The 26500-nt window shown below is 40.8% G+C and overlaps 1 protein-coding gene across 1 annotated transcript in view; it reads right to left on the minus strand.

Moving 5' to 3' along the window:
* The window catches only part of LPCAT4 (lysophosphatidylcholine acyltransferase 4), a 752085-nt gene that overhangs the window by 357063 nt on the left and 368522 nt on the right, over positions 1-26500 (minus strand). Inside the window, exon 3 of the mRNA XM_044058233.1 lies at positions 8740-8960. Within this exon, the coding sequence (XP_043914168.1) occupies positions 8740-8960 (221 nt within the window). The remainder of the gene's footprint in view (positions 1-8739; positions 8961-26500) is intronic.

Here is a 26500-nt window from a genome sequence, read left to right on the forward strand (position 1 = left end):
TTTATTTATCCTTGTTAACCAGGACAGACCCTTGGTGTCATTTATATTACCAGAAGCAATCTGACCCTTGTGTTGGGAAACTTCCCCTACTTTTTTGATAGGTGCTGCGGGATCTTTTATATCCACCTATGCTACCACAAGATCAAGCACACAGTATCTCAGTTTAATGTCACACCTGAAGGACACCACACTCAGGAGTGCTGCACCCCCCTCCCCAATACTGCACCCCCCAATGTTGCACTGCAGTGTCAGCATTTTCAAAAATTAATCCAATCATCTAAATTGGGACTAGAACCCAGGAGCATTCTGATGATCCAGCATGAATGTCGACTGAGCTACCAATTCAGCCACTGACACATATATAAAGGCAAAGTTTTTAAAAATTCTGAGTCGGACTGAGTAACGTCTGACACATCAGATATGTACTGTTATTTACATCATAGTATACATTGGTGTTAGTCATACATAACGGAGTATGTAGTCAACTTACTAGCCCTAATCTGTGAGGGCACCCTCCTTGGTGGGTAGATCGCTGAGACTTGCTTTCCTGCAGTTATCTGTTCCGATAATATTTTTTTTTTTCTCTGCAGCTGCCTTTGTAGTTACATCATGATCTAGACAAGAACAGTGTGCTTATCACATTCAATTGGCAATCTAAAGAATCTACTGAAGAAGCACACGACATAACAAAGGAAACAAAAAACAACAGCAAGGATACAGTAACCACTAGATGAAGACGATGTCAAAGCAGTGGGGGATGGGCAGGAGAAGACTAAGCATCCAATAAGGTGGAGCTTTGCGCAGAGAAAATTATATGGTGAGCACGTTTCAGTAATACATGATGCTGGCAGTCCTCTTTAGGGGTTACACTGATGGGAATAATCTAATCTCACAAAGTTCCAAAAGTCCTGGAAGGGCACAGCTGGAGCCACGCCAAAAGGCAAACATTCAGAAGCATGACTCCAGTAACACCAAAGTAGTGAAGAATTCCAGCCTCAGGAGACGGAAAATCAAAATAATAGTTCCTTGTGAAAGTGTGAGTCAATATCCAAGCAACTGTGGCACTAATGTCTATAATGACAGTTTTGAAGCATGCTCTGGAATTTGTTGTAAATCCTTGTGAAACTGACTTTGATCCTTGCCAAAATATCCCAACACAAAAACATCCACTAACAGTGGTACTTTACCACTATTCTAACAGCAAAATCAAGGCACAAAAACTAGAAGGAAACAATTTTTACACGATAGTAAGCTCCTTCTATAGCCTCATGTGGGACACATTCCCACCCCCCATACACACACTCCCAGTGTAAGTATCTTCACAGCTGCAAAACCATGAAGGAAAGACAAATATAGCAGAAATGAAAACCTGCTCCTACAGGCTGCTGCTGAATGCAGTATGTATGAATCCACATAAGTACACAGTAGCACCAGCACCGCCCTCTCAAGTACCTAATCACCAATCCACGAAAACCACCAAGCCTCTCTCGTACAACACCGAAAACTCAAATTACAAAAGTAAAGGAAAAAAATCCATAGTTATTAAATGTGGACCTCTACATCTGTCCTCCAACATTACTGCCAAGTCTCAAACAGCATCCGAATAAATGACATGCTTCTGTGGCCTTCAACAATAACATTTTCTAATTGGTGGCTTCTTGTTTGATGTCAAAATACAGCTTGTAAATTTTTTGTTTAATGAGCCCTCCCTCTCCTGAGCAAATGTAATGAACAGCTGTTCCATCTCCCTGGTCTTATACACTACTTTACGTAAAATCACAGCCAACAATACTTATTCATTGCATGAAAGCAGGCAGATACAATGAACACAAACCCGAAACCAGAGCAGTGCTTCAGCTGGCTGTTACGTCATCTGGAAAGTGGAGACTTCCTGTAGTATTAGGGGACTGACTGCAGCTGCACCAGGGCAAGGCTTCCTGTACTATAAACAACTGGCGAGCCTGAAACTACACCAGAGTGAGCAGGATAACTTTTGCTCTCTCGTCTCTGAACTTAGTGACTAGAAGAGGAGTTGGAAATAATAAGAAGGCAAACAAGAATCTTGCCTGCCTTAAATGGAAAACTGCATCCAGCATCAGCTTCCCTTTGTCATGATGAGTAGAACAGGAGTAGGGGAGGACCACATTTTCCTGGACAGCAAAAAGGTGACTCTCTTAAGTGCTGAAGAGTGCAAGTCGACACAACTCCTGAATCCGTACCTCAAGAACAGCATTGGAAGAATGGGTCAAGGACTCCGCAATCATGTCTCCGGCGATGTTACTGACTTCAACGGTGATGAATCTGTGTACATTTCACTGCTACACCTGCACTACCTCTTTCCACAGGATGCATCAGTATGTAATTCCCTGCTTAAGTAACATACACTGGAATGGTTCTTGGGGTAACTAAGGAAGTACTCTAGTTTCATTTCCCTCTCCACAATTTTCAGGGTGAGAAGCATTGCTCCTAGTCCCAGGTGGTTTATGTGGAGCCGCATTTGCCACTGGATCCTTTTCCTATGTAATACAACATCAACCAGGCAGGCAGTAGTGAAGCATCCATGAACGTGCTGTAACATCAGGCAGGCAGGCAGTAGTGAAGCATCCATGAACGTGCTGTAACATCAGGCAGGCAGGCAGTAGTGAAGCATCCATGAATGTGCTGTAACATCAGGCAGGCAGGCAGTAGTGAAGCATCCATGAACATGCTGTAACATCAGGCAGGCAGTAGTGAAGCATCCATGAACGTGCTGTAACATCAGGCAGGCAGGCAGTAGTGAAGCATCCATGAACGTGCTGTAACATCAGGCAGGCAGGCAGTAGTGAAGCATCCATGAACGTGCTGTAACATCAGGCAGGCAGGCAGTAGTGAAGCATCCATGAACGTGCTGTAACATCAGGCAGGCAGGCAGTAGTGAAGCATCCATGAATGTGCTGTAACATCAGGCAGGCTGACAGTAGTGAAGCATCCATGAACATGCTGTAACATCAGGCAGGCAGGCAGTAGTGAAGCATCCATGAATCTGTGAACAGTTTGCTACAGGATGGCGACATCCACTAAGAGACTTGTGAGAAGTGCTGTTCATTCCAAAGCCTGGCACCAGGGATTCAATACTGGAAGAGTATACATGCAGGCACGATAAGTTTGCAGCCAGTGGCCTTCCATAGTCAAATGATACAGTTAACATGGCAAAGTAGCAATAAGCACCCGTTAAGTATCTAAGGTTTACCCAAAGCTGGGTTTGAAAGACCAAAATCATGCCAGCCATGGGCAGATCCTGCATTATCCTCTCCTAAGTGCTTTTCTGTTAGGAATTGTATAATGATATTAATTATAAAACTACAATCAGCTAATAAGGTGTTCTAAATGAACGGATTAGTCATGAAGGTATTTGCACATAACTCATGGCTCATCTACTCCTTTTTAAACACACTTTTGCTGCAGCTCAGATAGCCAGTTAATAACGGGAAGAAAGTACAGCCATGTAGTTTCCTTTGGTAAACAATATTTTTATCATTTTTAGCAGTGTCAATGGCACAACAGCTGGAGCACTTGTCTTTGGTGTAGAAGACCGTGGGTTCTATTCCCACACCAGGTAGATGGATTGCTGACACTGTAGTGCAACAATGGTGGGATGGGATGCTGTAGTCTTCAGTGTGCTGTCCTTCGGATGAGACATTAAACAGAGGTCCCATCTGCTTAAGTTGATGGTACCTCAGGTGAATGTACAAGACCCCCACACTTCACCTACTGAAAAGAGTAGGGGAAATTCCCTGATGCACAGGCCAGATTTTACCCTAGTACTATAAACATCACATTGGATCTCCCCTGAAAAGAAGCCCTAAGCTTAATGGGATTAATATGGGCAACAAAGGATAAATAAAAAATACATAGCTTTAAACAAATACCCGTTTAACTTTTATCCTATCTTTCAATACCTGTATGAGGACAGTATAAAAAAATCTCACCAAGAAACTAGAAGGTACTATAAGGACAAGAAAGCCATTCCATGAACTGAGGTTAGCATCTGAAGCAAAGGATAACTGCAAGTCGTCTTTCAGCTATAGCATAAAAATTAGAAAATATTTGCAAAATTGTTCTAAAGTTTTCCACAGTGGGGTACTGCACTCCAGCCCAGATCATATTATAAATATATCGGCCAACGAGTTTACTGCCAATTGCTCTACCAGAACTCCCATTCCAACTCCAATCATCCCTGACTCACTCACAAGCCATTACCATTACCAAGGAACATGTCCATAAGGTACTTTCAAAGACCAAAAACACCTCTTTTATGGATCCCAATAACATACCAGATTGTCTATAATAAGTGTCAACATGCTGTTGCCGAACTCCTCCTTAAACTACAGGCTAAGTTCCTCTATGATGCCCCTCCAAAAGAGTTTTCCTACCACTGACCCAAGAAACTACAGACCTATCAGCCTTACAAATCTGATCTGTAAAGCCATGGAGCTGATCATTAACCAACCCCATTAATTATGACATCAAAAATCTCACTTAGGTCGACCCACAACAATTTGGATTCATAAAAGTTAGATCATGTCTATTAAAGATTGTCAACTTCTTTAAGAAGGTCACTCGAGTGGTTGACACTGGTCATACTGTTTACGCTGCTTACCTTGATCTGGCCAAGGCATCTGATACCAAACCATGTAAAGAAGCTCTCAGTCTTAAACACTGATCCCTTTGTGCTAAGGTGGAGAGCTAAATGGCTTCAAGGCACAATGCACTTTGTTCAGGTAGGTGACCGCTGGTTTCCCACAGGGATCTGTGCTTGGCATTTATTTCTCTGATCTCAGAACTGAAAGCTAGGACCTCTGGTTGACCAAATTTGCTGATGATTACATACTGGGTGTAATTGCCAAAACCACAGAAGGCTTGTATATCCTTCAAAATGAGGTTATACTAGTAAATACCTTCAGGAAAAAAAGGCAAAAACTAAACACCAAGAAATGTAGTAGTATATTATTTGGGAAACAGCAAATTGACGTAGTCTACAATACTGATGACATCCCATTATCAAGTGAAACTGTAGTTACAGAAAGGAGGACCTGGGTAAGCAGTTCCCTTTCCTCTGAGTACCATGCGGCTACTATAGTCAGGAATACCTTCAGTATTTATTTATTACTGTTTGTTGACCAGGTGGGTGAACTGGTCTACTGACCTATTTTGGTCATGAACTAGGCTCACAGATCAGCAAGCAATTCATTTTACTTAACAAGATACTTTACAAATACAATAATAAAACAAAGGCTTTGCAGATACAATAATAAAACAAAGGCTTTACAAATACAATAATAAAACAAAGGCTTTACAGATACAATAATAAAACAAAGGTTTTACAGATACAATAATAAAACAAAGGCTTTACAGATACAATAATAAAACAAAGGCTTTACAAATACAATAATAAAACAAAGGCTTTACAAATGCAATTATAAAACAAAGTAAAGTAAGTTCATACAACATGGCAGTGAAAGTGAGTTATTGTTCTAAATTAAGAGAGACAGTGGAAGAATATCTTATTATCAGATAATTTAAAGAAATGTTGACATAACTGAAAATTATACAGACTGCAGATTTGTAGTCATTAAACATTATCTCAAGTTTCACAACTAATTGCCAATGGCATCTCTTTCGAATCTAAGGAAATGATTGTTCCCTTATATCCAGCCTTTGTCAGAACTGTTATATAATATAATGTGCCCTTTGGTATGTAACTCACTAGCTCAAAAAGCTCCAGAGGTTCCTAACCAAAAATCTCTCATGCCTCAAGAACTTTAGAGGGGACTGAAGGTCTTGTTCCTCTAACCTGTGTCTTATAGACTCTTGAGGGGTGATTTGTGTCTCGAGTACTGAGCCATTAGAGATCTTGTTGCACTTGACCTCTTTTTGCTCAGAAGGTTAAATAGTGCGGTTAATTCTCAAACAAGAGATCTTAACCTATATCAGCAAATAAATAAAACACAATGGAGGGATGTTCAGCGCCCAGCAACTCGCCCAACATTGGAATAGACGTCCTCTGAAAGTCAAGCAATGTGGCTCTTTGTCTTCCTTCAAATGTAACCTGGATGACTGAATGGGTACCCTTAAATCTACACCAGGACTAACAGGCCTCATCATTCTTGGAAATGATGGCCTGAGGTAAGTTACTTGTCCAGACACACATTAGATATCCTATTATGCTATAATGATACAGTCAAAATACTTTATAAAACTACTTCTATTCTACCCAATCTCACATCTCTTTACAATGCCTACTACTATGGAAAAATTCACAAGCCCTTCTTTTATTCATCAGGCAGTACTAAACATAATTCCAGACTCAGAATTACAAAATCACAACATAGTTCCTTATAAAACAGTAGACAGTAACACTACCTCATTCTTCCTTTTGCTTGTTTCATTATGTTATGGGAGACCAAACAATGGTGCTTGTTCATGCTCATAACACAGAAAAAGGAAACTATGAAAAGCTATTTTCCTATAAAATGAAAATGCTAACTCTTGTATAACAGCATTAATGCATGGTTTGGGTGTGGATTACGATACAATCTAATTTCACTCTGCTGCTTTTGGTTACTTAGGTCCCCCCCTTCACGACCCAACCCCAGAGTCTAATCCTTTAGACATGCAATCATAAATTATGCTCACTGCCCTTTTCCAACAGATTTTTCCTTTTTCCTATTAATTTATGTTCATTCTTTTCTCAAATGAGAAATTTTCTCAAATGTGTGAATAAGCTTCACTATTAAGTTCACTTGATTGGAAGATCTAGAAAGGGATGAACAGAGCAAAAAAGGGCAAGTTCTGACCCTGGAGTACATGGAAAACATGTTTGCCTGTAATGACACTAAGCCGAGCTGAAGGATGGGCTCAGTAACAAGTCTGGGGAAGGCAGATCTGACTATCAGAGAGACAGTGTTCCTTTCCTAGATGGGCATTAACAAATTGTACATAACTCTTGTAATGATGTGAGTGCATGACAGTTACTCTTAAAGTGACGGCCTCCCCAGCTAGATGAAAGAAAATTAATTACTTACAGATCCTTAATGAGCTTAATTCACTGTGTTATGTCTTACTTCTACTCATAGCCAAAACATGAGAGGGGCAACTTTAAGTAAAAGGAAGTAGTAGTGGTGGTAGGGACGCTTGGGCACCACTGGGGGAGATTAGGGAACCAGTCGGGTCAGATGTACCCAAGACGCAGAGCAGATCTTTTGCATTTCAGTTCTGTATAAATACACTGGTGTCAAGTTATTAACAATGTCTTTTTAAAAAAGGACAAGATAAAAATGAATTGAAAAATGTAAGTTAACTACATCTCGTGGCGCAGTGCTGTGGGATCTGATGATGATGATGATGATGATGAAGAAGAATCTGGGGAGTGACACAAGGTTTTAACAAAGCAAATAACTGATGCTGGGCTACACTAGGCAGTGCTGAATTAAGGTCCACTGCATCCCCTCAACATATCTGAATTTCAAACTCAGTAAGACAGCTGCAAGGTTTCAAAGATCACAGCTGGAGTACTCACATTTCCGCAACGCATGTACTTGAACTTGTATTATGAGCAAGGGCCTTCCCTTCACCCTGCCCTTCTAGGGCACTTATTTATTTATTTACTATTTGTTCACAGGGTAAGTGAACTGGTCTATTGACCATTTTTTGGCCACGACTCAAATTAAAGAGCAGAAAATACATCACAGTCTTTGAAATTAGTAACATTATATACAAAATGAGTACATACCAAAATTCAGAACAAGATGGTAAGACTGCAAGCAGACAGGGTAAGAACCCCTTAATTATCTTTATTATTTTCACTATAAGGTGACTGTATCATTTAGAATTAGCAATTGTGGACAGGTAATATAACACCCGTATCATTCTTTCCCAAAGGTGCAGTGACATTAGACCACATAAAAAATATTAAAGTCCCACCATCTGCCACCTCAGTCTGCTATGTTCAAACAAATGTGACAAAAGCTCAAATGATCCAAACAGCTGGCTACTAGCTGTTGAACAAGTCCAAATGAGTAGTAAAGTGAACCATGGAGAGAAAGGAATACATTCTGAAGACAGTGCATTTGTTGCAAATTATAACAACCATGCTGGTTTTCTGTTTTCCTCAAATCCCATTTTTAACTTTCACTGTCTTTATATATACCTGCATGCAGATGTTGTCTTTTTTTTCAAATGGCTATGATGCAGTTGCATGTGTGTTCATATCTATATGTATGTGTGCGTGAGTGTGTGGAGACTTGTTGTTTGTCTTTCGGCTTTTCCCGATTTTCATGAACGCCAAGGTGCCAGCACGACATCCAACCTTCAACGAAGGCAAACCCATTTACGCATGTCTTCCGAACGCCACCCAACTGTGGGGAGGACATGCAGACTCCACACAGAAGGTATTCCCTGCACTCCAGCCGAGAATCGAACAGGAGAACCTCGTGAGTGTGTGGACACTATTATCTGTGAATGAACTACGTCATGAATACATATAATCAAGGCTACTCTGCAACTCCTATGTCCAATCCATAGTTACAATACAGAGAGAAAAAAACATTTTCATGATATAAACTCCACTATCATCTTTGTGGTCATGATTTAAAGTTTCATCTCATCATTGGAATATCAGGTTCCTGTTTAAAACAAGTCCCTGGTATCCCACCAATAGCAGAGCAATGCCTTTTCATCATTATACCCTTCAATGCTCACCTCCAATCACAGGAATGTTGAGATTCTCGGCCCGAGACAGCACGGTAGGGAGATCACATGGCAGCATGCAGGCGGCATCAAAGAAACTAGAGTGCGGGGCCACCACCAGAAAAGGGGCCTCAGAGACTGATGCCTTCTGACCTTTCACTCTAATCCGGAAAAATCCCAGGATAAAAAAGAAAATCCGACTCCAAAAATAGACCAAGTAGTGTGGAACAGTCCTGTAAAAAGTGAAGATAAACAATATGAATTATATGATAACTCTCTGCAAGCCAAATGACTCAGAACATTATCTAGTCAAAAAAAAAAATTAAATTATACACAAAATTAAATGAATGACAACAAAAAAAAGAGTGATCACATGAGGTAGAGGCTTCCGTCTTTCCAAATGCTAGTAATTTAGACTATATCTAAAGAGATATGCAACAAACTGTACTATCTGTAGGAATAGTATATTTTTATCAAATGACATAACTCTGCAATGGTCCAGCATGCAGGTGCAGCAAATGAATTTATGCTTGTGAAATCAGCAATATATATTCAGAAATTTGTTTGACTCACATACAGGTCAAAAATGCAGGGAAGGATTTCCTTTTGAAGTGGTGCATCAGGTTAACTATGGCAAGACCTGGCATACAGTGCACAGTCTGAGTTAACTATGGCCTCATGTCTGGAGATATGGAGGTGAAGAATCTCACGGCAAGACCTGGAGTACAGTGCACAGTTTGAGTTAACTATGGCCTCATGTCTGGAGAAATGGAGGTGAAGAATCTCACAGCAAGACCTGGAGTACAGTGCAAAGTCTGAGTTAACTATGGCCTCATGTCTGGAGAAATGGAGGTGAAGAATCTCACGGCAAGATCTGGAGTACAGTGCACAGTTTGAGTTAACTATGGCCTCATGTCTGGAGAAATGGAGGTGAAGAATCTCACGGCAAGATGTGGCATACAGTGCACAGTTTGATGCATGTGTTTAATAAGATGGACATAAAGTATATGCAGGCACCCCTAACCATTGGTTTTACATATGTTAAGACCTCAGACTAACCTTGCAGTGGACTTAAATTTCAGGTAGTTCCTGAGGATGCAGTGTGAGAACATGGGAAAGAGACAGGAGTTTTGTTAGACTACCTGCTGGTAAGTCATAGTATGGACATGGTGGACAGTGTTTGGCAAACCAACACCGGGGAGTTCATTCTGAAGTTTCTAAAAGCGTATTTTAAAAAGGGTCTGAAACAGTGGACTAAGATTTCACGGGAGCGCAAACAGAAAGACAAGGCTGTAGCAAAGGGAACAGAAGTAGGAAAGGTTTAGTATCTTACAAAAACAGTTGAAGGGTCTGCTGGTCAAAAAGTCCCACTACAGGAATCAGCAGCTGTTGTGTTTGCAAAGTATTACGCTTAATTTAAGACAACTTTCTAAAGAGGTTGCATGGAACAAGGCGGTGAACTGAATTTGAAGTACTGGGTCTGTGGCTCCAAGTCCGGACAGCTGTGAGCCCTGTCTCTAACAGACAACAAAGATATTTTTTAATTAATGAATATGAGGACTTAATTTTCCTTCTGAGTAGGATGGAGGAATAATTAATAATTATGTTTTTGAGGTTGTATTATAAGAGGCAGTTTAAGTAGGAATGGGATGTCAAGATGGAGGCGAAAGCTCCAGGGTGATATAGTAGCTTGATCTTCTTCCTCAAGTGGAATGTCAGGTTCTGGATAGATAACTTGGCAGAAACTGTGGAGGTGGTTAAGGATATGCCATGGGGCAAAACCCTGAGCAAGATGGCTGCCAAATGAGGTTTATAAAAAGGCACCTAAGCAGCTAGTCCAATTGTTGTTGGTTGGTACAGTCAGGCAAAGGAAGATGACAGGACCAGAGAAGAGTTAACTGAAGGAATGGTGGTATCTTACCTGAAATTAGGGCTTCCTTGTTCTCCACATCCTTCTCCAAAATTATAGTCCAACAATCCGATTACATTATGATCTAAACATCTGTTTGATTGTACTTGCAAAGAGACCTACCCTTTTAATCTCATGACTGGCAGCTTACTGTCAGATCTCATTACAGCCAAGTGACATCTCCAGGTGTTTCTGCAGTTACCTCCTACTGTCTCTCTAGGTGTCAGATATCGCCTGTTCATATTTGCATTAATAATTCCAAAACCGTACTATACACAAGGTATCGGAATATTTTATTTTGAAGCAAACACATTCTGGCTAGGCTTATAAATGCATTTGGGCAGATAGCCTAGTACCTACCTATGAACCTATATGATGGCAAACAACTGTATTGCTATTTGACCTCTCTCAATAAGTATTTGTCAGAAATGCAAGGTGGTAACATCATTTTTTTTAAAGACTGAAGCCACACCCACTGGGAGTTAAAGGTACACAATCAAAAGAGCTCTACTTCAGGGAATGAGATATGGGACGTACCAAAGGACTGGGAGTTAAAGGTACACAATCAAAAGAGCTCTACTGGAGGGAATGAGATATGGGACGTACCAAAGGACTGGGAGTTAAAGGTACACAATCAAAAGAGCTCTACTGGAGGGAATGAGATATGGGACGTACCAAAGGACTGGGAGTTAAAGGTACACAATCAAAAGAGCTCTACTGGAGGGAATGAGATATGGGACATACCAAAGGACTGGGAGTTAAAGGTACACAATCAAAAGAGCTCTACTGGAGGGAATGAGATATGGGGCGTACCAAAGGACTGGGAGTTAAAGGTACACAATCAAAAGAGCTCTACTGGAGGGAATGAGATATGGGACGTACCAAAGGACTGGGAGTTAAAGGTACACAATCAAAAGAGCTCTACTGGAGGGAATGAGATATGGGACGTACCAAAGGACTGGGAGTTAAAGGTACACAATCAAAAGAGCTCTACTGGAGGGAATGAGATATGGGACGTACCAAAGGACTGGAAGTTAAAGGTACACAATCAAAAGAGCTCTACTGGAGGGAATGAGATATGGGACGTACCAAAGGACTGGGAGTTAAAGGTACACAATCAAAAGAGCTCTACTGGAGGGAATGAGATATGGGACGTACCAAAGGATAGGACTGGACAGAATCTGTTTCAGGTCCTCCTTCATTATAATTAGGTGGCTGCAAATGTCCCACTGAGGCTGGGGTTCTGCTGCTGGATGCTGTGAGCTCATTTGTTTCACTGGAAGGGGACACCAGCATACAATTTTGAAGCAAGAGGGTAATGAAGCAGGGATGGCCCTTCTATGTCATCCAATCAAAAAATAAACAGATTAATATTCTGAATGAAATAAGCTTCAGCTTGTGAATTGTTTTCATGGGGAAAACCCCAACCCATACTGCAGTGTGTGACATTGTTACACTCAGATGTAGACACACGCATGCAGACACATACATACACATACACACACACATCCACACGTGCATGCACATACATGCATACACAGAAACACACACAAAGAAACACACACATGCGCACATACACATATGCAGACAGAAACACAACCAGGCACACACGAATGCACACACAGACAAAGAAACACACATACACAAAGAAACACACACACATACATACATAGAAACATACACACACACACATACATATACAGACACAGAAACATACATACACACACACACACACACACACACACAGACATACATACATACACAGAAACACACACAGTCACAGAAAAACATGCTCGTACACACATCATACACAGAAACACACACATGCATATACAGACAAAAGCACACATATATAGATACACATACACAGTAACACACACACATGCATGCAGCACACACACACACACACACACACACACACACACACACACACACACACACACACACACACACACACACACTATAATTAACTGTGTCTGCTACACTTTGGTGAAAAGGTAATCCCCCCTGAAGAACGTTTTGTCAGTTAGTGAGAGACTGTGCATTAAGTCAGAACTACTCGGTGTAAAACTTGAATTCTGGTACCTCTGTCATGTCCTGCTGTTCATGCTGATGCTAGAACTATTTTGCAGAAAGGTCATACAGTGTCTGTAGGAGAAAGTGGAAACATTTCTAAAATATTACGCTACGCAGATGACTGCAATGCAGTAATGTGTATCTGGTATCTGGCAGTTAGTGCAGATGAGTAGGACTATGAGCTGTTAAAGAGCTACTTCCTGTGGTATGGGGTTCAATTTCTCAGCCACCATTTGCATACTGTGTGCCATTGAGCAAATCACTTAATGCTCTGGAGAAATTGAAGTAGGTTCCTCATGGTCTTTTTGAATGCATGCCTAGTAACTATTTGTGCAAGCCAGCCTTAGGCCAAATAGAGATATCTGGACCAAAAGGGCCTCACACTAGGCTATGACAAGGTCATTATGTCATACATGGCCCTGAGGTTTGCCTGAGAGACACTACAGCAAAGTGCAAGGTTGTGCCTACCGTAATCTTTCTCCCACATATGCTTGTTAATAGAATGGAGTACATTTCCCATCATACATTGCACTAGTGGTTAGTCTGGATTTATTAGTAAAATCAGCTTCATGCCTCTTGTATGTCTCACAGTTTTAGCTGTACATGCTCTTATAGCACTCAGTTGTTGTTGTTATGTGCTCATCAGGGCTTTTAACCCAAACTAGGCAGATTAGCCATCTGTTTTAGTGTACTGCTCCAGTTAGTTTTTCAAAAGATAATAAGACCATGCTTAACTTGAAAACCAGTAGAGAGGTACTACACTTTCCTTTGTTTCTCTTACAGACATGGGGTTTATGATTGTTTGCTAATGAGTACAATTACAGGACAAAAGTATGACACAGACAGTCTCAAACAGCATAAAAACAAAGACAAGTAAGTAAATAAAATGGTTGGACTGGATTGGGGAGGGGATTTGAGGGGATATGCCTTATAGAAAGCTGGACAAAGTTTGGGGTTTTGCATATTCTCCCTATATCCTTGTGGCGTTTTTGAAGACATTCGGATTTCCTCCCATCTGTGATAACATGATGCTTAGGGATTACTCTGAATTATCCCTTCATGCAATCTTTATTGTTGGCCTTGTAATCCGAGACATGGGTGGAAAATATCTGCATGTATTAGTCCATTTATCCAGCTTAACAAATAAGTAAATACCAACAAATAAAAGTTCTGAAATGGTTATAATTGAGGTGGTGTGCAAGCAATGCCATTTATAAGGGGTTGCCTTACTTTATTGCTGCTTTCAGTCTTTGAAAGTTCAAGAGTTCTGGAAAGACACTTACATAACAAGGTAAGGAAACTGACTTGCTAAGAAACTCAGAGGAAGCACAAGAGATGAATGGAAGACCATGAAGAAAGAACAGGGTAATTTTAAATGAGAATGTCTAAGGAAGGTTACAATTGTTTTATGGCCTTTTTGCCCCCCCCCCCCCCCAAGCATACTACTGACTCACTGGTCTCACTTGTCTTGTACTTCCTGGCATGGGGAGTGTGATGAGTGTCATTCACTAATTTGTCCAGCGCTTCTTGGCATGAATGGACACTGGGCGTGGGAACTAAGTCCTGGGGACTCTGATGAGTAAGAAGACTTTATTAGGCTTCATGTTTCAAAATGCACCTGCTTCATAGCAGCACATCCTGCTTGGGTTTGTCCGCAGCACGCCCCAAAGATGCCGGAGTGTGTAGAGCCATTTTCTTCCTCAGCACAGCGGAAATCAATATTACTGTTACATTGATAACAGCTAAGATGCAGAGCGGGACACAGTCATAAGTAGACAAGATACAATAACTCAAGTCAGTAAAATCAGTATGAAAAGCACAGGTACACTGTCATATCTTCTCTGGAGAAAATAATGCACAAAAATCAAAGTGTTTGCAGTGTGTACTACTGTTAGACAAGGAATGTGGAGTACAATAATGCATTAGTCAAATGACAGGAAGAAGGGAAAGGAGGGGGGAGACAGAAAAGAGAGAAAAATAAAGAAGTGCAGTGGAGAGACAAGGGCCAAGACTGCAGCTATCTCCTACCTTGGTTCAGGAGATCTAGGCAATACTACAGGAGTTTTGGAACATGTTTACAGGTACGTTAAGGTGAACCCAAGTGATTGAGAATCACGTAGACATAGGATCTCAGTGGCCCATAAGAAAGGCCCCTTATAGTGTGCCTGTGCGAGTTAAGTAGATCACGAGAGAGGAAGTACAGGAGATGTTGGATTTGAGGATAATCCATGAGTGCAGTAGTTTACTTCTGTTTCAACATATTTTATAACAAAACAAGAAAATAAATAAACCGTTTTATTTTTAAATACTCAGTAACAGCATGTATACCTGATACATGATCTGAAATAATATGAATTCTAGAAATCTAGGAACTAAATGGGCTAGGGGTTAGCTGTGGGGACCCCACCAAAATGGTCCAAATCAGACCCCACAGTTGCTAGAGCCAGCCCTGTACCTGAGAAAGACTGATTTTGATTTTCAAATTGGCAGAGAATTTTAAGGACATTTGTGGCAAGGATTTAAATGTGGCAATCAAACTGCTTTTCCTATAAAAAGTCCCTTGTCTCTTTCAACAGTTCTGTACTGATTTTCCCAAGCTTGTAGAGTGTTGAACTTTCTCAAGAGGCATTTATTAATGTAAGATTATCTCAAACTGTGAGAAGGTCTTAATAAGCAAGAAAAAGTATTTACTGTGAGGTTTGGGGGAAAATGTGCCTCTCATTCTCAGCTAGGCCATTTGACCGTTAAGGTGTGGCTGCCCTGATAGTTTACAGGCCATGGAATAAGCCCTGAAATATTCCTCACTCTGTGGCAAAAAGACTGAATGTGAATTTACGTCAGCAAGTAAGCACTCCATATTTATGTGGTCTGCTCCCAGCAACCTGCTTAATGTTCAGGAAGGCCCTGGTTCAATTGTACCAGCTAGCAATTTCAAGGAACTGTTAAAGTGAATCAACATGACCATGTCTAACTGAATCTATGTGACCATTACGGACAACATAGTAAAATGTTGGCAAGTGTGGGAATCTGATTTAATTCCAGGGGTACAGAAGGTTACTCTAAGCAAGATGGGAAATGTGTTAGGACTATGACTCAGAGACTGAGCAAATACTCCAGTCTGAAACTCCAATAGTTTGAAGGTTGAGGGGAGCAACCAGTGAAGTCCAAAAGAGTAAATTCTTTTGTAAAGCTGTACAGCACATATGCTCTACCTGATGAAACATTGTGCACTGCACATATGCACTACCTACTGAAGCGTTGTGCACTGCACATATGTACTACCTGCTGATGCGTTGTGCACTGCACATGTGCACTATCTGCTGATGCGTTGTGCACTGTACATGTGCACTACCTGCTGTTGCGTTGTGCACTGCACATATGCACTACCTGCTGAAGTGTTGTGCACTGCACATATGCACTACCTACTGAAGCATTGTGCACTGCACATATGCACTACCTACTGAAGCGTTGCGCACTGCACATATTCACTACCTACTGAAGCATTGCGCACTGCACATATGCACTACCTACTGAAGCGTTGCACACTGCACATATGCACTACCTACTGAAGCGTTGCGCACTGCACATATGCACTACCTACAGAAGAGTTGTGCATTGCACATATGCACTACCTACTGAAGCATTGCGCACTGCACATATTTACTACCTACAGAAGCATTGCGCACTGCAGATATGCACTACCTACTGAAGTATGGGGCACTGCACATATGCGCTACCTACTGAAGCGTTGCGCACTGCACATATGCATTACCTACTGAAGCATTGCGCACTACACATATGCACGACCTACTGAAGTGCTGTGCACTGCACATATGCACAACTAAGGCAAGCTATGGAGCAGTCTGTCAAAGTGTGTGTGTGTGTGTGTGTGTGTGTGTGCGCGTGTGCGTGTGCGTGTAGCAAGGCTAAGGATAAACTCAAAAGACAAGGACAGGCAGGTGATTCCTTAGGTCCCCAAAGGGTGGAAAACCATTATAAAATAATAATGAGCTGATATGAAATGCTGTTGTACAGGAAAGCTGAGCTCCTGTAAAGGGGTAGGCAGAAATACTTTTGTGAGCAACAAATTATTTTATTTATTTATTGTTTTATTTTATTTACATTTGTTGACCGGGAAAGTCCAACTAAGCTAGTGTCCTTTTTCAGTGGAGGCGAGGGGAGAAAAGCTCCACAGAAAAAAAAAACAAATATAACAATTCTTAATATTGAAAAGAGAATATACAATGTGTGTCAAGTTGAGTGTTTAAGACTTTTACAATTGAAATCCACAGAAAATAATTGCCCACAAAATACAAAAAAAATACAGAAATACAATTAGGGTTAAATGAAATAATGCTCCCCAACACAGGGGCAAAACTGCAGTTAGGTTTAAATGCACACAGTAAAGTAAGATATAAGGTAAAAAAAAGTATGTGGTAGACTTCTAGGTAGATTCATTTTGTCTAATGAAAGCTGGTGTCTCCATATCAATAGTCACCACTGAAATTGGACAAAATGGAAATAAGCAGCTCAGTACATCGCTGGACATTTGGGAAGGCAGATTGTGACGATGATCATCAGATTTTGTCCTTTAGGGTACTGAAAAACTTTTGGTCAGAACTTAAGGACTTGTGTTCTGGGTTCTTAGTTAAACACATTACAGTGGACATTAGGCTGCTCTTCCTCGGGTCTCTCCCACGGGTCCTTAACCTCACCAAGGTAGACAGGAACTGATCGGTACAAGCATCACTGGACATTATGGGAATGATCTTTACTAAATGGAAATTAATGGCACTTTTGCAATATGATTCTACTGTAAGAGAGGAGTTTTAGCAGAGGTGGAAAAAGCAATGCAGATCAACATTATTGATGAAGGTGATTATCACTCATCTAGTCAGCATGAAGTAGACGAACATTGTGGGTCCTGTTCAAGCAGATTTATTATATACAAACACAAACATATATACAAACTAGCTGTCTCATACATAGATGTTAGCACTCGGGCTGTACTCACAAAATGGCACTGAAGCTAGCACATGCTTGATATTTATACTGCACATTCAGGTCTTAGAAATGCTTCTTAAAGGTACAACACACCTGTTATTCTACATCCTCCCTCTTTGGGAAATGACATTGACAATGTTGACTGGCACGCTATAGGTACAAAGTAATTTTCCAGTATGCAGTTATACAAAACTAGATGCATATCTACAACTACATCCAAGTTGCTGCGTATCTCACACTGGGGCTGGAGATGTGACCAAATCATGTGATATATAAACTTGTATCTGCTGAATGTTCAACCTTAGGGATGTTATGAAAATTATCAGAAACAGTGGTGGTAGGAATCAAGACATGTTCTGGGATGGGAACACTGTCTGAATCACTCAGAGTCTGTATCACAGGAACAATGCTGCAATAATGGTTCTGATACAGGAAGTAGATGTCTGCGATTCCTCCTATACTGAACACCCTCAGATTTCACAAGACAGGATCTTGGGTCTTCACATATATTTGTTACTTGACCAATCCGGTCGAAACCTTTCACCATTTGTATCCTCACTGTCTCTTCTTTTTTCAACGGACGAAGAAATCTGCTCGATTTGTCATAGCTGGACTTCTGGAAACAATGTTTTCTGTACAATTATGCTTCCATTGCTTTGTTATTTTTAGCTTTAGGCCTCAATAAACTGGTACTGATAGCAATGTTGTTATGGTTTGCCTAGATAGACGTCTTTGAGCAGGTGAGCCAAGTATATCATCACAGGGGAAATTTCTGAGACTGAGTAAGTTCAAAAAGACATTGGTATTGTCAGACTTTCACTTCTCAAGTAATTGCTTTGCACTCTGTTCTGCGTGTTCAGCTAGTCCATCTGACTGCGGACATTCTGGACTACTAGTAACATGTACAAAGTCCCACTCTCTTGCAAATTTCTGAAGCAATTGACTGGTAAATTGGGTACCATTGTCAGATAAACTTTTGTGGACTTCCATGGACTGAGAAATGATATTTCAACTTGGTAAAAACAGCAGTGGATGTTAGGTTAGATAGTAACTCAATCTCTAACCAATTCAAATAAGAGTTTACCAGTACTAAGTAATGTTGACTGTTCCACTTAAATATGTCAGTGGCTACTGTTGACCAAGGTAGTTCAGGAACTTAATTTCTGAACTGGTTTGTTTTGCAAATGTGGTTTTGTACTATTACATACTGAACAATAGGAAAGCACTTTATCAATGTCTTTTGATAGAGAAGGCAAAAATACTAGTCCTCTTACCCTTCTTTTAGTAGAATTGGAATCTGGGTGACCACGATGCAAAATCTGGATGTATTCTTGTTGTAAGGAAGCAGGAACAACAATTTTAGGACCTTTTAAAATAATGCCATCTTCCATCAACATCTCATCTCTGTAAGGAAAGTAGGGTTGCGCTTCAGGTGGTACACTAGATTGCTTTGACGGCCATCCAACATTAACGTAGTGGTTGAGCTTTGGCAAAGCTGGATCAGTCTTTGTGTGATCTCTTAGCTTATCAAGTCTTGTGGTAGAAAGACTATGCACTTCCATGACATCAAAGTCAACATTTTCTCTATCAAGTTGTTCCATTGCATTTCTGGGTGATCTGGGTAAGGTATTAGCTAGATAAAGAGGTTTGCCTTTTGTATAGACCATTTTGAAGTTGTACTTTTGAAATTTTAGAACAATTCTTTGCAATTTCACTGGAGCTGAATGCATAGGCGTCTTTAAAATAGTAACCAGAGGTTGATGATCAGTTTCAATCTGAATATTTCAACCATAGATATAATCAAGAAAATTGGAACATGCAAAGACTATTGCCAAAATGTCTTTCTCAATCTGAGCATATTACATTTCAGTTTGGGTAAGTGTTCTAGATGCACAGGCTACTGGTTTACCCTCTTGAAGAACAACTGTACCAAGGCCAAATCCTGAAGCATCGCAGGACAGAGTTACTGGTTTGTTGACATCATAGTATCTTAACGTAGTTGGAGTAGCTATTTTCTGCTTAAGGTCTTCAAATGCTGCTTGCTGATGTTCTAACAATGACCATGAAACATTCTTATGTGTTAGCTCTCTCAAAGGCACTGTCAAACTCACTGAAGTCTGGAATAAACCTGCCTAAATACTTAACCATACCAAGAAAACATTGTAGAGCTTGAACATTATCTAGTGCTGGCATCTCTAGAATGGCTGCTTGCTTGGATGGGTCTGGTCTCAAACCAAGGCTAGTAAAAAAATGACCTACATATGTAACTTCTAGTAGTCTGAACTTTCACCTTAGAGGATTGAGCTTTAAGTTGACTTCACATGCTCTGTCTAGAACTCTCTTAACATTTCCGTCAAGCTCTGCTTCACCATTGCCTCCGACTAACAAATCATCTACTATTATGGCACAAGGATAACCTGAAAAAATTTGCTTCATTGCACTTGCAAAATTTAATCCAAATGACATCCTAAGAAATCTGTATCTTCCAAATGGGGTACCGAATGTAGTCAGTAATGAAGATTTAGGATCAGGCTTCACTTGCCAAAATGAACTTTTTGCATTTAAGACAGAAAAAACGGTGGCATTCGGTATTACAGCTGCAACTTTCTTGACTGTATGCATAGGATGATGAGGTCTTTTTAATGTTTTGTTTAAATATCTTGGGTCAATAGATATTCTGATTTCATTTGAGCCTTTTTTGTGAGCTGCTACCATGGACAACATCCACTCGGTAGGGTCTGTAACTGGACAAATTACACCTTGCTGCATCATTTTGTTCAAATGAGCTTTGATTTTATGGTGCATGGCTATCGGAACTTTTCTTGCTGGTCTGACTACTGGACTAATCTCTGGATCTAACTTCATACAATACATAACTGGATGTTTGCCTAGCTTGTCATCAAAAACATCAGCATACTTTGAAAAAATAGTGTTAGTGAAGCTGGAACTGGGACATGTGCTTATTTGATGAACGTCTTTGATAAAAGAAAGCAGATGCATTCTCAAACTGTCTCTGAGACCCAATAATGACTGCAAAGGTCTTCAGACTACATAGAACAATAAGCTACAACAGTTCTTGGCCACATAACATGAAAGCACTAATGAGCCTTCCGTTTGAATTTCTTCACCTCCATAAGCAACAAGTTTCACACAACTGGTCACATTTAGTTGTTCACCAGCTCTCACCTTAGCACAAGTTTCTGCAGGCATAGCACTACACTTTGAACCAGTGTCTACTTTGAGCTCAGTGAATTTACCATTGATCTGGACAGAACAAAATACCTCATTCTTTGTCAATAAATCTACTGCATCAATCTTGTCACCAATTACTGATTCACCATCTCCATAGAAAGCAGACTGTTGCAATCCAACTTTATCAATTTGCTTTTTTGAATGACCCTTATTTATAACAGTGTGAGGCTTACTTGATTTGCAAAATTTTTGAAAATGGTTCCAGCTCTTATATTTATGTACATTTATCACCCTCCATGACCCAGGACCACCACTCCACCTTTCTGGAGACATTGGAAAAAATGAAGGTCCTACCAAACACACTGATATTGGGCGATTTCAATTACCCTACCATTCACTGGGAAAACTACTAGAGTACAAATTCCCAGGCCCAGCGCTTCCTGGAATTAATCAACTCAAATGCCCTGGATCAGCTGGTAAACTCCCCTACCAGAAGTGAAAACCTATTGCACCTGGTCATCATCAACATGGGCAACAGGTGTTCCACACCAGAGGTCAACCCGTCACTGGTTAGATCAGGCCATAAACTAATCACTCTGGATGTCCACACTCCACCACCACCCCAACTAAGAAATCCACAGTAAAAAACTTTTCTAAAGCAAACTTCACCTTACTTAAGACAGAGGTGGTAAGTTTCACAGCCCCCACACTAAAGGATAACGCTGCCCAAGATGCAGAAACCTTTACAAATGCACTCTATGAGCACCTACAAGGATGCATGGATCATGCCATCCCTAGCAAAACCAAGACTCACTCCTCTAAGAGAAGGAAACCAGTTTGGTGGACCCCTGCAATAAACAGGCTATGCAATAGAAGGAGGAAACTAGTTCAGAAAAAAAGCAAATCCCAAGAAGGAAAGACATCCCTGATCAGTATCAGTAAGAAACTGAGGTCCTTCATGAAATCATCTGAGGCTAACTGAAAGAAAAATAGCCAAGGATTCAAAAGATAACCACAAAGCCTTCTTTAGCTATTATCTATGTTAAGAATCTAAGTGGCAACTCGCAGATATGCACTGAACTAGTGCAAAACAGCACAAAATATACTGAACCTACTGATATTGCCAACATCCTGGTAGATAGATTCAGTGCAAACCTCACCCCCCTCTCACCTTCAAAAGGGCCCACAACAATACCGGAAAAGTGCAGTGTCCCAAAAATCACAGACACACAGGTGAAAACAGCTCTTTCAAAAGCCAAAAACACAGCGTCAATGGGACGAGATGGTGTCCCAGGCTGTGTCTTGCATGAACTACAGAACGAACTAACTCCCGACCTAAACACGCTGTTCAACCTCAGCCTCTCCACAGGCTGCGTGCCCATAGAATGGCGCACAGCAACGGTTATTCCTCTCCACAAAGAAGGGGCCACAACTGACCCTGGTAACTATTGCCCCATAAGCCTGACTAGCCTGGTCTGCAAGGCTATGAAGCGCATCATCATGGAACTCATGAACAAAGACAATGGAAACCTCCAAACACTTGAACCGACCCAGTTCAGTTTTGTTAAAGACAGATCCTGCGGACTAAAACTGGTTGACTTCTTTGAGACAGTCACCAAGGCCATAGATGAGGGAAAGGTGGTTCACACAGTCTACCTTGATCTCACCAAGGTGTTCGACACCATTACTCACTCGGATATTATAGAAAGACTCACCAGCATGAATATAAACACCTACATCACGAGATGGATTGCCAACTGGCTTACAGACAGAACTCACATGGTAAGAATAGTGAGCTCCAGGTCTGACTCTAAACCAGTCACAAGTGTGTCCCACAAGGCTCGGTCCTGGGACCCCTACTGTTCGGCATATACTTCTCAAAAGTACAGGCAAACACAGGAGGACTACGGCTAACCATGTTTGCCGATGACTGCAAACTGGGAGCAATAATTGACTCTCCGGCTGACACAGACATCCTCCAAAAGGGCCTTACTGAGACGGACACCTAGTGTCAAAGTCATGGCCTCAAGCTAAATGCCAAAAAATGCATAGTCATCCCGTTTGGGAAAAACAAAACAGCCACAAATTACCACATAGGTGGCAGCCCCCTTAATACAGAAAAGGTAATAAGAGATCTGGGGACCCAGGTAGATAGCAATCTCTCCTTTGACAATCACATTGCCAAAGTAGTTAGGAAATCCTTCTATGTGGCCCATCTAATTACTAAAGGGTTTGCATCTAGAAATAAAGAGGTTATAGTGCCCCTCTACTCGTCACTTATTAGACCCATCATAGAGTACAATGCCCCATTTGGGATGTCAATCACAAGACACTTCCAACAGCTGAAAAGACCACAAAAGTACCTCACTAAGAGGATTACTGGTCTCAAACATGTCCTATGCAGCCCGACTGAAAAAAACTCCGGCTATACTCAGTGGCATATCGCTTACTCAGAGGTTATCTCTGCCTGACTTACAAAGCCATGTCCAACTCAGAATTGATGGACATGTTCCACCTAAAGAAATCCAAGTCACTGCGATCCACGCGCTCTAGTGAGCTAAACCTCACCACAACAATAAATAGAACATGCTGGAGGGATAGATTCCTGCCACAGAGACTCCCCATGCTTTGTAACAAAATTCAAAATTACATCAGGCAGAGCCCCTCACTAACACTCTTCAAGAGAAACCTTGACCAGTAGATGGGTAACAGAAAATACACCCCTGGGATCACTTAATTGGCTCTGCTTGACAGAGGATCAGTTAATTAATCAATGGGGTGGCGAAAGTCGACACACTCTGGCTAGGCTTATAAATGCCCTCGGGCAGATAGCCTAGTACCTACCTATGAACCTATGGTATTACTGATCAAATGCTAAGCACTTTTCTCTTTTAGACTCATGATTGGCACCACAATTGCGACAGTTAACAATAAAGCTTGATTTGAGTTTTGATGATTCATCCATGTACAACACTGAGCATGCTCCTTTAACTGAACTAGTCTTAGAATTTGCTGGAAGGTTGCTGGACCTACTAGGAAAACTTGCAGGGGCAGCAGCAGCTGCCATGTGCTTAGGCCTGTTTCTGCCTGCCACATGTTGCATGCTGTCTACATTTTCTCTGGAGCCTGCTGAAACCATGCTCTTATCACTTGCAAGCATATTTGTGCGCCTTTCTGTAACTTCATGAATTTGACAAATCTCAATAGCTTTACTCAGCGTTAAATCACTGTCACGAAGCAACATCTTTCTTACAGCAGCATTATTAATACCACACATGAGCCTGTCCTTTATTAACTCATCTTTTTAGTCACCAAACTTACACACCTTAGCTTTATTTCTCAGATCATTAATATAAGCTGCAACAGTTTCTCCTTGCTTTTGATGTATTGTATAAAACAAATGCCTCTCTAATGTAACATTGGTCTGGTGGTTGCACATCTCTCTAAATTTGTGCTTCAAACACGCAGGGTCTTCCCTTGATTCAGCCTGCACAGCAATATGATGATTTTCCTCTTCTCCCTCATATAGTGCTGGTGCATATACAAATGACCACTCTCTTTCAATGGCCTCTGACCCTGCTAGATTTAGTAAAATGAATTATCTGGTGCATGCATCTTTATCAGTATAAGCTGCTTGTCTGAATATATCGTAATCTTGCTCAAATATTCTCCAATTTTCTGCAATATTCTGATCAAATACGAGTGGTAGCAGTTTGCAAAAGCCATCTGCCATATTCATACACCTCAGTGAAGACTTTTGCTAGTATGCACAAACACACACACATGTATGTATGCCTGAAATTTATGCCAGTACTTGTAACTACATCCAATAGAACAAAAAGTCTCTGTATAACTGAATTTTGCGAAATACCTTTCCAAGGCCCTGTAATACTATTGAAATCACCTCTTATCAGTGTAAGTTGTTGTTGTTTCTCTTTCGGCTTTTCCTGGTAAGGGGTTGCCACAGCGGAACTCCGGTCTGCTAATGATTGGGAGTAGATTTTTACGAAACGCCGAGGTGCCAGCTCGACGCCCAACCTTCAACGAAGGCACGCCCATTTATGCACACATGTCTTTCGAACGCTACCCAACCGCAAGGAGGACATGCAGACTCCACACAGAAGCCCAGCCAAAAATCAAACAGGAGAACCTCTTGCTGTGAGGTAAGAACACTACCGCCTTACCACCGCAGCATCCATGTGGGATGAAATTGTACTTTTAATGCACTTGTTTCATGTCAGGCACAGGTGAGGGCTAGGGGGGTATATTGTGACTAAATTCACAGTGGCAGAGCAAGAAGTTTTTGCAGTTTGGTGGGACAGCAAGCACAGACTTTACAGTTTGTGAAGACCCAGGTTTAGTAGTAGACATACTGTTTGCTTCAGATACAGTTTCAGCGGCTGAATTCTTGAACAGACCTGCTCCATGTACATGAACTCTGCTCTGGGCAGTCTATAGTGAGGAGTGGGACCGGGCAAACTCTTAACTGACAAGGGCAGGCAAAGTCATGGTAGAATGTACAGGTGCGTGTACTACATATATTTATATGTAAATACGCAGAACTTTCCCCACCAGTTTGAGCTGCTTCATTGGGATATTACTTGCTAACATACCTTTTAATCTCTCATAGCAGGAAATATGGACAAAGGCCTAAAATGGGGACAGAATACTGCTTCTGTAAACTCATAGTTGCTAGAACAGGTTTGGCATGTATTTTCTGACAAATGTGAAGTCAGAAACTCAAATGTGTGCCATTACTATTTACTGACTTCGATCTTCATATTATCCCACAATTCCAGAGTGGGTGGAGTTGCATGATTATGTATGCAAATTTTGTTTTGCATAACATTTTTGGCCACTTGTACCTATTTTCAACTTGGAAACTTCAAAAATCTGAACAAAGGCCCATGAGAGTATGACATGCACTTCCTGTCACTAATACAGCTCCAGAACATAAATCTCAAACCTCTTAGCGCAATCAGTGTAAGAAACATTTCAAATAACTGCACTGTGTGAATAAACTGGCCAGAAGAAGCTCAGAGTAAGAAACATTTCGAAGTAATTGCACTTTGCGAATAAACAGTACACTGAAATTTCTCTAAAATGGCTGTACTTTGCTAAACAACTCTGTATAGTGCAAGAAACACTCTGTAATGGTGGCACTCTGCAAATAGATACACCCAGCACAAGAAACTTTTTGAAATGGCTGTATTTGATTGCACTTTACCAAATAGTGGCACCTTGCACAAAACAAACTCTTCGGAATAAATGCACAGTAATAAACACACACTCCAAGCACTTTTGCACACTTTGAGATACTTCGAATAACTGTAGTTATACTATTCAAAACTCCAATCAATGAGAAGTTACTAGTTTATGTTCAAACACAATAATTCGTCAAAAATCATGCAGCCGCTTTGCCCTAGTTATACTTAATGTGCCATTTTTTCCTTGTTATATTCGTTTTAATCTCTTTTCATGCCCATTATATTTCTTTGTGCTTGTTTTAACTGTAAACATGCTCTGAGGTATTCTGAAACCTTTATGTGCTTTTCTGATGTTTTATCAATCTCTTACTTTCAAACATTTCAT

This window comes from Protopterus annectens, chromosome 16.part0 (genome assembly GCF_019279795.1).
Source record: "Protopterus annectens isolate FY-2018-M chromosome 16.part0, PAN1.0, whole genome shotgun sequence".
Lineage (NCBI taxonomy): Eukaryota > Metazoa > Chordata > Ceratodontiformes > Protopteridae > Protopterus > Protopterus annectens.